The following is a 16,330-nucleotide window of genomic DNA, read 5'->3' as shown; positions in this document are numbered from 1 at the left end:
TGGTGTCTGCAAAACCTCACTATTCATTCACACAAAGGTTCACAGTATACAAACAGTATGCTAGTCTGATAGTTACTCCTAGCATTGCATTATTCATCTCTAGTTATCAATCATACATAATGTCTTTATGGCAAGGATCTTATTTTCATTCCTGTTTGTGAAGCATCTGGTGCACCGTTGATTCTATGCAAGTACAACTTTCTCCACCCCTAAAGTCACTGACTGATTTAAAAAAGTTTGGGAAGTTTTAGTAATGGAAAAGTTGTATTCTCAAGTCAGTGTTCTACAGGAAAGAAGGAAAAAATGCTAATTTGGAAATTTGGTGACATTTTTTGGAATTTGCTTTAAAAAAAATCTCTTGTCTCCAAACCCAGAGCATTTGCAGATTTTTTTTTTTTTGAAGGAAAATGCAAGTTCTGTGAGCTAACACTTAAGAACAAATTTGAAATAAATTTTAAATTTAAAAGCAGAGATTAGCAGCGAATCATAAGATTTGTATTATGCAGAGTTCTAGGGGGACAAGAAGGGGGGATTATTTTATAGAGATGAAGAAACAGAATTTTAATATTGATAGAAACAAACTGTCAGACTGAAAGGAAGAGAAGAAAAGAATACAAGACTTGTGGACACTGATCTGGGTTAAGGGAGCACTACTGATGGAAGGTAAACATCTGTCTTTATGTATAATTTAGGGGATTGGATGCATCTTTACATGCTAAATCTGTTATTTGTTAAGATGAATTAATTAATAAAGTTTTAAAAATTCTTTATATTACTGAAACAAATGTTACTTTTAAGTTTAATATAATAGTATTCATATGTAAATTAAAGATGCACAGTGACAGCTTAGTTCTGAAAAGGTATAGTAGGGTTCCTTAATGTAGGGTACTGTGCTTAGATTAAAGATAAATAATGTCAAATAAAATTCAAGGTATGCTTGTATAAGAATGAAAATCTAGACAGAGGGTACATGTAGATGTTGAGGGAAGTTAGATCACATTAAAAAAAAAAATGGCCACCTGGTCTGCATTAGTTTGCATAGACAGAAGTGCAGCTCCCAGCTGTAACTCAAGATGTTTTCTACAAAATGTTCTGAGTTACAATGTTACCCCAGCCCAAACAAATTCACTGTTGGTTCCTGGGGGGAGGGGAATCTAGCTGCTGGCTGGAATCCTGCAGCCAGATTCCCATAGTAATGGGTACAACTCTCTGCCAGTGCTCAGCTTTTTTCAGAATGGGGGTGGAGGAAAGACAGTGGAGGGTACTCGTTTTTGCGGCTCCCCAGTCAAAGCTGAAGGGTGGGGTGGATGAATCGGAGTCCCCCCCTCCCCACCTCAGAGGGAGGGCTCCAATACACCTGCTCCACCCTGTAGGGGTGACTGAAAACCCCCCAGACTGAACTCCCTCCACTCCCTTTCTCCCCTTCCATTCTGCAAACAGCGACAGGCTGGAAGCGCTGCAGACAGAAGTTACAGAAGATGCTACATTTTGAAACATCGTTATCTGATACCTCATGCAATGAGGGGTCAGATTTTCACCTGAGTGACCACCTTTTAAAGTGTTTGCAGCCATGCAATTGTGTTTACTCATGGCTATAGACTGCTTTCTTTGGCCAGATTGGGCAAACATTGACACTGCTGTCTGCACCCTTAGATGCCTAGTTTGATCTAAGTGCAAACTGTACAGAAGTTTAAGGAGGGTTAGACTTGTCAAAAAATGGCTGACCCAATCCAAGTTAACTCTACGTCTGAGGTAGTCTATTTGGATTGGGTCAGCCATTTTTGACTGATGTAATCCTCCTGGAACTTCTTTGCAGTTCTCAGCACAGTCCCAGGGCTAGGAAAGGCCAGCTGCTGGCCCCAGCCCTGGGGTGGTGGTTTTTTGCCCTGCCCCCACAAAAACAGACTATTTTTAGCCCCCCACTGCCCACTTGCCCCACCCCCAGGTGGACAACCCCCCTTCTGCCAACAGACCAGCCAGCCTTCTCTTCCCTCCGCTTCCTGCAGCCCACCAAACTCCCCATCCTGCAAGCTGCTCTTGGTGTTGATTTTATCAGCGTTTGCCAATACCAGGAGCCCAGGAAGTAAGTCCTGGTGGGGGAGGGGCAAAAGGGATGGGGGGTGGGCTTCCAAGGGAGTTGTTCATCTGGGGGTGGGAGAGGTTTGTGGGCTAAAAATAGCCCGTGGTCCTAGGGGTGGGGGAGAGACCCCCCCCCAAGCCTCCCCCACATGGACCATGTGGGTTCCTCTGATCCTGCCATACCCTTCTGGACCCCAGCAACCCCCTTGCGGACCCTGCCTGCCCCCGATCTCCAATGCCAACACCACTAGCCCCCTCCCCCTGATCCCTCCTACAGATGCTGCCTGCCCACTTGATCCCCCTGTAGACACCTGATTCTCCCCCCCTCCCCGCCCCAAGGCCTGCTTACCCCCTACCCTGCTAGCTTCCCCATCCTGACCTACCTTGGCCATTTTTAACTTGATATAACCTTCCCCTAACCTCCCCATATGTCTGTATGCATCCAGAAAGGTTATAATTGCCACAGATGCAAATAATAACCTAGCTGTAAACACTGATCAGCAATTAAGAATTTGAAGTGATGTGGTGGAGTTTAAAAAAAAAAGTAAATTTACAAGTGTGTGGGCTTCAGTAATGCAACAAAATGAATCTTTCATGGTTTAGCAAGTCTGAGAAGTTCTTAAATGCATAAGGTTTATTCAATTCAGAATGTAGTTCTAGATGGTGGGTTCATTTCTTCCCTGCTTTGTCCTGCTTTCTGGTGGTTTCGTGTTATATCAGATGGGCTAAACTAAAGGAAAGACAGCAAAGTAGTTGAACTAACACTGATTGTCATTTCAGAGGCCTCTTGAAAAATTTCCTCTGACATAAGCTAAATCAAGCCTGCTTTTATTAATCTTTTCCTGCCTGTTTGGTAATAAGAAGTGATTGTGTTGGAAGATGATGCTTTTAGCATTTATATAACAGTGTGGTTTTCATTGCATATAATCTTTGTCCATTAAATGTTAGGGGTATAATCTTTACTTCTGTGTTGTGTCTAAATGAACTGCAGTCTCAGAAGCAAGGTGGTTCAAGGTCAGAATGTTTCTGACATTTTACTATATGCAGGAAACACACTATCCTAAAAAGAAATTCATAGTTTCATAGTAGTTAGGGGTCAGAATGTACCTGAATAGATCATCTAGTCTAACCCCCTGCCACTGGTTGGAGCACATGCTGGGATCACATGACCCCAGACAGGTGTTCATCCAACCTCTTTTTGAATTTACCCAAGGTAGGAGCAAGGAACACTTCCCTAGGAGGTTGGTTCCAGATCCTAGATACCCTGACAGTGAAATAGTGCCTCCTAATCTCTAACCTGAACCTATTCTCCAGCAGCTTCTGGCCATTGTTCGTTATCACCCCAGGTGGTGCTGGGGGAAATAGGACCCTTCCTATTTGCTGCTGATCTCTCCTAACGAGTTTGTAGGCAGCCACCAAATCCCCCCCTCAGCTTCTCCTTGCTGAAGCTGAACAGGTTCAGGTGCCTCAGCCTCTCCTCATAGGGCCTGCCCTGTTGCCCTTCAACCAAGTGGGTGGCCCTCCTCTGAACCCTCTCAAGGCAGGCCACATCCTTCTTAAAGTGCGGTACCCAGAACTGGACGCAGTACTCCAATTGAGGCTGGACCAATGTCGTGTAGAGGAGGAGTATCACCTCTCTGGACTGGCTTGAGATGCATCTTTGGATGCACGACAAGGTGTGGTTGGCTTTGCTGGCTGCAGTCTGGCATTGGCAGCTCATGTTCATCTTGGAGTCAGTAATGACTCCAAGATCCATTTTTGCCTCTGTGCTCACAAGGGGGAAGCTCCCCAGCTTGTATGTATGCTGTGGATTCCTTCTCCCCAGGTGCAGCACCCTGCATTTATCTATTGAATTCCATCCTATTACCATCTGCCCACTTCTGTAGTCTAAGTCTAATTGTAGCCTCTCTCCCTTCGAGCGTGCCTACCTCTCCCCACATCTTGGTGTCATCGGTAAACTTGGACAGTGTGTTTTCCACCCCCTTGTTCAAGTTGCTGAAGAAGATGTTGAACAGTGTAGGCCCCAGGACCAAGCCCTGGGGGACCCCACTGTTCACATCCCACCAGGTTGAGTATGACCTATCCACCACCACTCTCTGGGTGCACCCCATCAGCCAATTTTTGACCCAATCCTTTAATATGTTTCACATAATCATCAAGAAAGGAATGATTTCAAGCCAAAGTATTTTAAAAGATATTATTTTGGAGAGGCCTCTTTTTTTTTTTCTAAATAATGGTCAAGAAATACTGCAAGAGCCAATGTCTTGATAAACTTGTTCTGCAGAATTTTAAATGTACAGTATGAGAAATAAATAATGAAACAGCTGTCTTGCAATGTGTCGATATTTATATTACTATATAAGTGGGAAACTCATCAAAAAAAAATTCAGTGGGAAATCTAGTTAATAAAGTTCTTTTAAAAAAATTTTTGGCCTATAAATACTTCTAATAATCCAAAATCTCTGATGTTTAATTCTCTTAATATAATGCAGGGTGTTTTTATGCCCTTGTGAAACTTTTTTCTTTGATGGAAGTAGAACATAAACTCCTTATCCCTCCTAAAGTTTTCAGAACCTGTGATATGCTGTGCTTTTCTTTTATGTGAGTTTTTTTATTTGTTTTTTCTCCTTCGTTTTTTTTTTTCATATACACTGCAGTATTAATTTCTTTGGTGTGGAGGTTTAATGGAGAGTTATTGGTTAAGAAGATCTATGAGATTTATTGTACCACTGATTATCTGTTAACTAGTTGCATGCATTTAATGCAAAACACTAAACATTTTCCCTTAAACTCTCATTCCAGTGTATCAAAAGTGAATGATATCATTTCAGTTGGTTGTGATTTTTGAGAAGCAGATTTCATGCTGTAATTTATGTAGGAGCGAAGCCATTTTTTTTGAGATGACAGGAAAATTTCTATGCAAATTGTTGAAAACCCGTGGAAAGAGGAGGAAATAAGTCGGATGTCTAATAAATATCAGATATCCTACAAAGAATGTAAACCAGTTTAGAAACTATCAATGAACTAAGCCCACCAGAGGACAGAGGGACTACTGCCACTGCTGGCCCACTGACCAACCCTTGCAAAGCCAGCAGGCCAAAGCACTTAAGGGAACCAACCCCTGCCCCAGCCCTGGAACAAACTGTAGGCAACACTAGGGCCCCCGAAGGGACACTTGTGTGCCTATACACAACTGGCAAGAGCTTGGGGAACAAACAGGAGGAACTTGTCCTCCTGCTAAATGCAAATAACTATGATGTCATAGGAATAATGGAGACCTGGTGGGACTCTACCCATTACTGGGCCACAGGTATAGATGGATATACCCTGTACAGGAGGGATCGAGTGGACAAAAGGAGCAGGGGTGTAGCTCTCTATGTCAAGGAAAGCTATGCATCCCTCCAAGCCGACATTGGCACCCATGCTGGATGAATTGAGACCCTCTGGGTTAAAATCCATGGGGAACACAGCACAGGGGATACTATGGTGGGTGTCTACTATAGACCCCCTACCCAGGGTCAAGACCTTGACCAGGAGTTTGCCAAGGAATTGGCTGAGGCTGCACGCTCCTGGTTTATGATTGTCATGGGAGACATTAGCTACCCAAACATCTCGTGGGAGGAGCACTTGGCCAAATCTGAGCAGTCACAAAGCTTTCTCTCGTGAATGGATGACCTCTATTTGATGCAGGAAGTCTATGGGACGACGAGAGGTGAAGCGCTGCTCGACCTGGTACTGGCAATTGGGGATGACCTAATCAGTGACCTATCAATCGAAGGGAAGCTGGGTGACAGTGACCACGAGCTGATCACCTTCACCATCCGCCGTGAAGCTGGCAACTCAGTCAGTAATACAGAAGTCCTCGACTTCAGGAAAGCTGACTTTGACAAACTAAGGGGGCTTGTCAGTGAGCCCCTAAAGGGCCACAACCCAAAGAGGAGGGGAGTTCAAGGTGAGGGGTTGCTCCTCAAGGGAGCAATCCTGGATGCGCAAGCAAAGTCTATTCTGTCTTGGAGGAAAGGCAGCAAAAGGGCACAGCAGCTCTCTTGGCCCTCCAGGGAACTGGCAGACCTCCTGCATCTTAAAAGACAGACCTACGAAGGATGGAGGACTGGATCCACCACCAAGGAGGAATACTGTGCTCTGGTCCAGACCTGCAGAGAGCAAACCAGGAAAGCCAAGGCTGCGATGGAACTCCAGGTAGCTACAAATATCAAGGACAATAAAAAGTCCTTTTTTAGATATGTAGGGAGCTGGAGGAGAAGCAATGGCAACATTGGACCCCTGCTAAACCAGATGGGCATCAGTTGTCAGTTGCCCCAAGAAAAAGCAAACTTGCTTAATGGGTACTTTGCTTCAGTTTTTCACCAGTCGCATGGGACCCCCCTGCCCACTGTGGGTCAGGGAGGCCCAGGTGAGGGAGACGCCTTACCCTCCATCAAAGCTGACCTCATGAAGGAACACCTTGAGAGGCTGGATACCTTCAAGTCAGCCGGCCCTGATGGTTTACACCCAAGGGTACTCAGGGAGCTGGCAAGCATCGTAGCTCAGCCCCGGCACGGAATTTTGAGAACTCCTGGTGCTCTGGTGAAGTGCCTGAAGATTGGAAGGCCAATGTGGTGCCTGTCTTCAAAAAAGGGAGGAAAGTGGATCCGGCAAACTACAGGCCCATCAGCCTGACCTCTATCCTGGGGAAGGTCTTGGAAAAGATTATCAAGGAGGCCATCCTTAACAGACTATCTGATGGCAACATCCTGAGGGATACCCAGCACAGGTTTGTTGCAAGTAGGTCTTGCTTGACCAATCTCATTTCATTTTATGACCAGGTGACCTATCACCTGGACAAGGGGGAAGAGATTGATGTCATATATCTTGACTTTAAAAAAGCCTTTGATCTGGTATCTCATGATCACCTCTTGGCAAAACTGGCTAACTGCGGCCTTGACCAAACCATGATCTGCTAGCGGGGGAATTGGCTCTGTGGTAGGACCCAGAGGGTGGTGGTTGACGGAAGTCAATTGTTGTGGTGCACTGTGACCAGTGGGGTCCTTCGAGGCTCTGTCCTAGGGCCTATACTTTTTAACATCTTCATCAGTGATGTAGTCATTTGTGTCAGAAGTGGACTGGCCAAGTTTGCCGACAACACCAAACTCTGGGGTAAAGCATCCACACCTGAGGACAGGAGGATGATCCAGGCAGATCTTGACAGGCTTATAAAATGGGCGGATGAGAACCTGATGGTGTTTAACACCAAAAAATGCAAGGTTCTCCACCTTGGGAGGAAAAACCTGCAGCATCCTTATAGGCTCGGCAGTGCTACACTGGCTAGCACTACAGATGAAAGGGACGGGGGGTTGGGCAGTCATGATTAACCACAAGATGAACATGAGCCTTCAATGTGATGCTGTGGCTAGTAAAGCGAGCAAAACGCTGGCTTGCATCCACAGATGTTTCTCAAGCAGATCCCAGGACGTCGTTCACCCGTTGTACTTGGCCTTGGTGAAGCTGCAGCTGGAGTACTGCATCCAGTTTTGGGCTCCACAATTCAAAAAGGATGTGGAGAAGCTTGAGAGAGTGCAGAGGAGAGCCACACGCATGATCAGAGGTCAGGAAAACAGACCTTATGATGAGAGGCTGAGAGCCATGGGACTCTTCAGCCTAGAAAAGTGCAGGCTCAAGGGCGATCTGGTGGCCACCTATAAGTTTATCAGGAGTGTTCACCAGGATCTGGGGGAATGTGTGTTCACCAGAGCACCCCAAAAGATGACAAGATGAAATGGCCACAAACTCCGCTGAGACTGATTGAGGCTGGACACAAGGAAGAATTTCTTTACTGTCCGAGCCCCCAAGGTTTGGAATAGACTGCTGCTGGAGGTGGCTCAAGCACCCACTTTGAACTCCTTCAAGGTTCATTTGGATGTTTATCTTGCTGGGATCCTATGATCCCTGCTGACTCCCTGCTCCTGGGGTAGGGGGCTGGACTCGATCCTTCAGGGTCCCTTCCAGCCTGAATATCTATGAAATCTATGAAATGCGGACCCTCAGAAAGCTCACAAGATGCTCAGTTTAATATATCATCTTCTGTAAATAACATGCTATTGAATTAATGGAACAGTACTGATTTTCATCAATTGAGGGTCTAGCTTAGCATGTATTAAATGAATTGGAATGGATCCTCTGCTCTTGTCAAAGATTTGCAAATAAGGAAAGGGTAAGGCCGAGATGTCGATAAACTACATTTTGTTTCCCCCTTGTCTTATACTGTACTGTTACACTCATTTGCAGTGTAAGTTGAAGCAGCTAATGGCAGCTGTCAGTAGGCTGAAGGAGCATAATATACCATATGGTGATCAAGGCAGCATTGGAAACCCAAATCTTTCTCCCCGCACTAAAGTGATCCTCATACTCTCTTGATGGACTAACCAGAGGACTGGTTGCCAGTGTGACTCCAATATTTAAAAAAGGGCTCTAGAGGGGACTTGGGGAACAACAGACCAGTGAGCCTAACTTCTGTTCCTGGAAAACTGGTAGAAACAATTGAAAAAACAAAAATTGTTCAACACATGGATGAACATGACTTGGTGAGGAGGAATCAACATTGCTTTGTTAAAGAGAAATCGTGCCTCACCAAACTATTATAGTTCTTTGAGGGTGTCAATACAAAAATGGATCATGGTGATCCAGTTGACATAGTATACCTGGACTTCCAAAAACCCTTTGACAAGGAGCACCATCAGAAGATCTTTACTAAATTAGGTAGTCACATGGAACATCCACTTGTGGATTAGAAATTGGCTTAAAGATAGAAAGCAAAGAGTGAGTATAAACAGTGAGTTTTCAGGATGGAAACGAGTAAGCAGTGGGGTGCCCCAGGATTCTGTGTTGGGATGAGTGCTATTTTAACATATTCATAAATGATCTGGAAAAGGGGGTGAGCAGTGAGGTGGCCAAATTTGCTGATGGCACAAAATTATTCAAAGTGGTGAAGACCTAGGCAGACTGTAAGGAACTGCAGACACAATTGAGCTAATGGGCAACTAAATGTCAGATGAATTCAGCGTACATAAGTGTAAAGCGATACACCTGGGTAAAAATAATCCAAAGTATACCTACATTATCATAGGCTCTACCTTAGCTGTTACGACACAGGAAAGAGATCTGGGAATCATGTTGGACAGTTAGCTGAAAACGTCAGTTCCGTGCTCAGCAGCCATCAAAAAGGCAGACAAAATGTTAGGGTTTATTAGAAGAGAATTGTAAACAAAATGGAAAGTAACATTATGCTCTTTATAAATCCATAGTGTGTCCATACCTTGAATACTGTACCTAGTTTTGGTCCCCACACCTCAGAATGGATGTAGAAGGAAGTGCTTTTTCACTCAACGTATAATTAACGAGTGGAACTCATTGCCACTAGATGTGGAAGCTGACAGTTTAGCCAGATTTAAAAAGGGATTAGACAAATTCTTGGAGGAGAGGGGCATCAGTAGCTATTGAGCATGGGAGATGGGAACTTCCTAGATCCTAAATGCTGGAGGCTGAAAGTGAGAGAGGAACAGGGGTGAAAAAGCTCAGGTCATACCCGGTTCACTGTCCCTTTCAGCATCAACTCTCTGCCACTGTGTGACATAGGATGCTGGGCTAGATGAACCTATGCTCTGACCCAGTAAATGGCAATTCTTATGTTCTTAATTAGGAGACAGAACTGGAGGCCAGAGTATATAAGAAAAATTGAAGAATGTATGTATAAGATACATGACCTCACATTATCAGGGCCTGTTGAAATTGAGCCTAGAGTACTTAAGGAACTAATTGAAGTAATGTCTCAATCATAGGCTGTGTCCCCACAAGTGGGAACGTGTGCTCTGCAGCACCTCAAAGGCTTTTGAGGCACATAGAATGCAGATGACACACGTGAATTGGTTTACCATTCTGCATATTTGCAGCTCAGAGGCAAAATTAGATACTGGGGAATCCTGCTATCTTTATAATAAAAAAAAACAAAAACAAAAACCATGGAGAGGAAAAAAGTGGCACAGTATACTCCCAAAACTGGAGCCTGCCTGGCCAGAGCCATGCTCCGGCTGCTGGTCAAGCTCCGCGTACTCGGATTGCTGCCACTGCAGCCCCAGGAGGCCCGTAAGACTCCAGGTAAGGCTGCCGGGGCCAGCCCAGGTGCTGGCTCCAGCCTCCCTTACCCAACACAGGGCAATTTGCTGCATCCCAAAACATGCGTGTGGAGGTGTTCCCTGGGAACAATGAGCAACAGCACATTTGAAATAGATACCATGTTTGTGCTGCTGCTCATTGTCCCCAGGGAAACACATATGCATGCTCTTGGGGATGTGTGCATAAAGGACTATTTTTGAGAACCTGTGGTGGAGTACAGGGGAGATCCAATTCACTGAAAAGCCAAAAATAATGTCAATCTTTAAAAAAACGGTAAAAGGAGGACCACCAAATAATTAGAAAGAAATCAACTTCACCTTGAACCCAAGAGAGATTTTTGGATCAAATCATTTAGTAATCAATTGGCATTCGGAAGATTCAAAAATATAAAAAGGTAATGTGTAAGTTGAGACCTGATCACATAAAATCAATTGGATTTTATTCTTTGACAGGGTAACTTTTCTACTTGATAAGGGGAAGGAGCAGGTGAGATGCATTTTGTCTTCAGTAAAGGTTTTGATGCTGTCCCACGTAACAATTTCATAAGCAAGCTAAGTGCTTTCTAGATATAATCACTGTTAGCTGTGTATACAGCTAGTTGAAAATTTGCTTTCAAGGAGTTTCAATGGTTTGCTGTCAAACTGATATAGGTATTCAAGTGAATCCTGCCAAAGGTCTGTCCCAGCCTCTGTTCTATTCAGTGTTTTCATTAAGCACTTGGAAAATTAAAAAAAAATGCAGATGACACCAATATAGAGGGCATTGCAAACACTTTATAATGCAAGATCAGAATCCAAAAAGGCTTGACAAATTGGAAATGTGGTCTGAAATCAGTAAGATCACATTCAGTAAAGTTCAAAGTAGATCACAAACTAAATTTGACTCGACAAGGTGGTGCTGTCCAAAAAAGGGCAAATATCATTGTAAGATGTATCAATCGGAGTGCTTTATGTAATAGATTGGAAATAGCTGTTTTACTCTGCTTGGCACTGCTGAAGCCTTAGCTGGGATACTACATCCACTTGTGGCCACTATACTTTAAGAAGGATTATAGACAAATGGAAGTGAGCATAGGAGAGCGAGAATAAGAAGAAATTTTGAATGCGTGACCTGAAGAAAGGTTGAACAAACCCACTTCCTTCAATCTAAAGAAGAGAAGACTGAAGGGGGATGCAAGTCATCCAGCACATATTAGGGTTTTATGAAGCATGTGGTGTTCTGTAATTATTCTCTATGGCTACTGTGGGAGATAATGATTCTATAGGTATCACCTGTACCAATGGTGCAATGCAGAACAACAAAAATGGCCCAATACATATTATGCATGATAAAATTAGACATGTCTAAACTGAGAAGTTTTAGAATGATTTTCAAGTAGTTAAATAGTTTCTGTTCTCTTACATTACTGTAGAATGTAGACCTAGTGCAATGCTGAAATGGGGAGGGAGGGAGGGAGGAAGAAACTTGAAATTTAAGTTAGGTCTATCATGACACAGAAGATACAGATCCCCTGTTTTTATGTTGGCAATGGTGTCGTATTTCATTCCATTCAGGACTAGTGATCAGCTAGAGAGGCATCACCAAGACCTTCATTAACCCATCTAGAAAAACTAGAGAAAAAAGGCAGGACCCAAATGTAAAGCTGCCTCAAAAATATTGTTAGCTTCATTTTGGTTTTAAGTAACTTTCAATTGCAGCTAAGCTTTTGTGTTCATGGCTAGTAGTTTTGACAGTCAAAATTGTGCTTTTATGTGCAAAATACCAAACAGTAACAAGCAAAATGGCAGAAAATTTTCACTGAAGTAGAACTTTGAAAGATCAAAATTATATGGCTTTTTTAAAGACTAAAAATAGTAAAACAAGTTTTTCTTAAAGGCTTTATGCTTTGTGGAAAGAATCCAGAAAGAAGCTACTTTATGTATTTATAACTGTTATTGTCTTCCTCTTAGAGAAGTAGAATAGTGCTACCTCTAGTACACTGAAATGCTAAATTATATGTAATTACAGGTAGCATTAAACTAGTATTTATAATTAAGAAAAAACAGATCGGATTGAAATGTTGAGACTAATTTGTAAGTCATGATCTTTAAAGCAAATGCTTATATTTTAAGGTGAAACGTACATTACTTTTCACACAAGGGTATATGTATCTGAGTCATTGTAATTAGTTTCTGCTTAAAATTTGAGAAGGGTACTACACTTGCGTTTTGTGTGTAGTAGTGTTATATGATTTCATATTTCCTCTCTGATTTATCTCACTTCATATACATTTATGTGTTCTTTTCATGGAATTTGCTTCAAAATGAGTTCCCTATCTTTAGAAATTATCTCTTGTTCTTAGTAAATGAAAACATGCTGTTCAATAATTTGTGTCCAGCTGGCTAAAGGCTTAAACAGGAAAAGGACACAAGAAGATCCTGTGGTAGGTATAAGATAAACATGCTCTTGTTTATGCTTTGCTGATACTCTGATTGTTTAGAAGTTTGAATATATTTCTTATACTAGCTTTGGGCTGTTCTTCAGAAAAACCAAACAATCAGCCTAGTCTAGATGATGGCTTTGATCTTTGTTTTCATATTTGTTGTAAGAGGCTAAAAGTCTGGCAGTTAGTTGCGTTTCATGCTTTGTCAGATCATACCCCCTCAACACATGTTATCCACAGATGGTTTGGAGTGGGAAGAAAAAAAGAAAAGGCAGAGTGCCTAGAGTTTGACATCTCCGATAAATTCCCAGGAGATTGTTTTAGAAATGTCAGCATATTTGTGGCTGTTCTTGCAGGTGCTTAAACATTACTCATGGCCTTTCACCTAGCATAATTAGCTTCCTTTTTATTTCACACTGTTTACCATTTCTTCTCCTAACCTTTTTGTTTTTACAGAGTGCTCTTGAAGGAAAACTTAGCAAGTTGCTCAAACACCTGCTTGCCATGAGGCAAACACTGAGCTTCATGCTTGCCCCAGGACAGGAGTCCTGTGAGAGAGCTCGTTACATCTTACCAACTGCTGTTTATGCTAGGTTGATGACTCATGTGACTAGATGTCATCAATCTCTGGAGGAATGCTGCAACGATTTGCTTATTTTGACACTTATTGTACCATCTGCACCTTGGGTGAGTTATAATCCCAGACTTTGTACATTTTAAAACAGGTTAAAAAGTGCTACTTTGCAAGGTTTTATAGCACTCTTTCTTGTTTTGAAAACCTTTTTCTGGTCTAAATCATGCATATGAAATCCATGGAGTGTTTATTACTTTCATGTGTGTACATCCTGCATGTTTCTGAGTGGGAGACGGATGTGTTTCTGTGCATGTCAGATAATCAAGTTAACCAAAGTTTGATTGTAATTTAAATTCTTTATCAACATAAAATACTATATAATCATTTTTCCAGATGTGTTGAACTATACAAAAGTAATTCTGTTGATGGAGAATGCCTACATTTGTTTAGCAAAGGAAGGTGAAATAAAGAAAGGATCATTGTGGGAAAGTCTGTGATTAACAGAATGAAATATGAACTTTTTTTTCTGAGCCCCACACAGATTTAGTGTTCTATGGCAATTTTGGTCAGTCATGTATATAAATAAAAAATTGTGGATTAAGACTAATTCCTAGTAAGTAGTTGTTCACATCATGAGTACTGATGATTGGCACTCTTTTTGGGGAATCTTAGAGGACAAGATTTGAATGTGCCCTGAATATCAACGTTCATTCAGACGAGAGAGGTGTAAAAATTTCACAGGCCATAGCTGCAGACTTCACACTTGGAGGTTGAATGGTATGCTTTTGGTCAGTCTGTTTTTCCATGAGCGTTGTATGGCTGGGCTGCAGGCTTCTAAATAAGCAAAATAAGACAGATCTACCTTTCTGCATCTTGATGTATGATTTCCATGCATGGCTGGAATTTTTGGTCTTTGATCAGCAGTGGTATTTGAAGTCCTTGGGTAATTAATGTCCTCCCCCCTCCTCCCCCGCCTTTTTTATAAGCAAGGAAGTGGATGTGAATAGTGAGGCTTATTTTATAGTCAGTTGCCAGGAAAGCACTTGAGCAGGTTAAACAAACGTTTTAGAGGGAGTTCAGAGATGAGAGAAGCTTTCTTTCTAGATGCAGTTTTGTGCTCAGTACTGTGGTGGCCAGCAATGGATCAGTGGCTATGACCTGCAACGAGTGTAATCCATTTGCTTTTCTGCTTGAACTCAGAAGGGATTTCTTGTATACTAAGTGTACATTGGTGGAAGTAATGGAGGAAAAGATTATTGGCTTAGAAGAATGTTTGCAAGTACTACAGAACTTCAGCGATACTGAGAAGTTTGGGCATTCAGATCAAAGAAGCATCAGAACTCTAGATTCAAAGAAGAAAGGAAAAGATCACCACAGAACCAGGGAAAAAATTAGAGATGACATCTATATGGCACTTTGGAAACACCAGATGCAAAAGGTGTCACTCTCTATTGAGGCAGACAAAGATGTATAGGCTTTGACTTCCACTGAAAAACAGGATTAGGAGTAATTCTACATAGTTAGAAGTTTATAACTGTTGTCATGTCGGAAACATGACTTTTTTTAATGTTACTCACATCTTGCTGATTTGTGTGATTGGAATGAGTGATATTAACTTAGAAGCACAGGGCTCCTATACACGTGCAGGGAGGCTGCTCTGATGTGCTGTAATTACAGTGCATTGAAGCAGATTTGATCAATTGAGTCTGCTGAAGCATGGTAATTACTGCCTCCAGAAGACTCCAGCGTCATGTGTATCAGGGTCCCAGCACTGAAAAATGGTGGTGGGTTGCTTTAAACTAAAGCTGGTTCTCTGAGCATTAGTTAAAAGGGCCCTGCCACTATGTTTCAGTGCGGGGATGCTGATGCACGTGACAGTCTGGGCACTTTAATTAGCTTGGCTCCTGGAGCTGTGCTAATTAAAGTGTCCCCCACCCACCTCCTGGAGCAAGTCTTTACATACCCATAGGCTTTCCTACTGGATACAGAAAACATTTCTCTCTCTTTTTTTCCCATAAGATAAAGCTCCAGTTGCTAGCACTGCAAAAGGTGGTTGGGGGGCAGGAAAAGGGGGGAAAGACTGTGAAGTCCTGCTATTTACAAAAGAGAGGGCATTATTGATATTTAGCTGAATCTTGCCAAATGTCAGGGAAAATGGAATGGACATATTCTCCATCTTTTTTTTTCATTAAAAAAAATTGCAGTTTGAAGCCATTGAAGGGTTTTGCTAAGGTAGAACAATATTTGAGGAAGACAAGTTAGAAAAATAATTAGGTCTATGTTATTACTGCTATGGAGCACAAAATTATTCCTTGTCTTTGTGGCCCAGTTCAAAGTTAAAAAGATACCTAAACTATGGTGACAAACCCAAGTAATAGCTCTATTGAAGTCAGGGAAGGGTGCCTCTGGCCCAGACAACTTTTGGGTGGTGACACTTCTGTGCCATCTTTATAAGCTTTATAAACACCTTATTCTCAATCACCTTTCACCTCATATTGAACAACACCTAATTCCAGAACAAGCTGGATTTAGATTAGGCACGTTCTGCACTGGCCAAATACTAATCAGCATCCAGCATAAAGAAGATGGATTTGAGAAAAGGGTGATAGCAGGTGTCATGTTTATAGGCTTTTTCAGAAGCATATGACATAGTCAGTCACAAAAACCCGCTTGCCAAAGCCTGCGATATAACACACAACTACCACCTAATTCAGCTCATCTGATCTGTTTCGGAAAATAGATGTTTTTATGTAGAACTGTGAAAGAAATGGAGATGCTGGAGAGGACAACAAAATTGCTTCCCACAAGGTAACATGTTGGCACCAATCCTTTTTAACATGCATACCAATGACCATATGGAGTAATACGAGGAGCTTCATATATGCTGATGATCTATGCATCATGTCGCAAGAGAAGGACTTCACCATTGTCAAGAACAGACTAACATGCACTGAGTAACCTCTCATAGTTTCATAGTTGGTAGGGTCAGAAGGTACCTGAGCAGATCATCAAGTCCGACCCCCTGTCATGGCAGGAAAAAGTACTGGGGGCAAACGACCCCAGCAAGGTGTTCATCTAACCTCCTC

At 42.4% G+C, this 16,330-nt stretch overlaps 1 protein-coding gene across 2 annotated transcripts in view; it reads left to right on the top strand.

Annotated features, from left to right (window-relative positions):
- LOC102560227 (uncharacterized) overlaps window positions 1-16,330 on the top strand; it is a 233,822-nt gene that overhangs the window by 102,034 nt on the left and 115,458 nt on the right. For both annotated transcript variants that reach the window (XM_019483882.2, XM_019483897.2), the window contains one exon: window positions 13,127-13,357. In XM_019483882.2, the coding sequence (XP_019339427.1) occupies window positions 13,127-13,357 (231 nt within the window). The remainder of the gene's footprint in view (window positions 1-13,126; window positions 13,358-16,330) is intronic.

Source organism: Alligator mississippiensis, chromosome 3, assembly GCF_030867095.1.
Source record: "Alligator mississippiensis isolate rAllMis1 chromosome 3, rAllMis1, whole genome shotgun sequence".
NCBI classification, from domain to species: Eukaryota; Metazoa; Chordata; order Crocodylia; family Alligatoridae; genus Alligator; species Alligator mississippiensis.
Note: the sequence above shows the minus strand (reverse complement) of the source record. Positions and strands in the feature narration are given on the sequence as shown.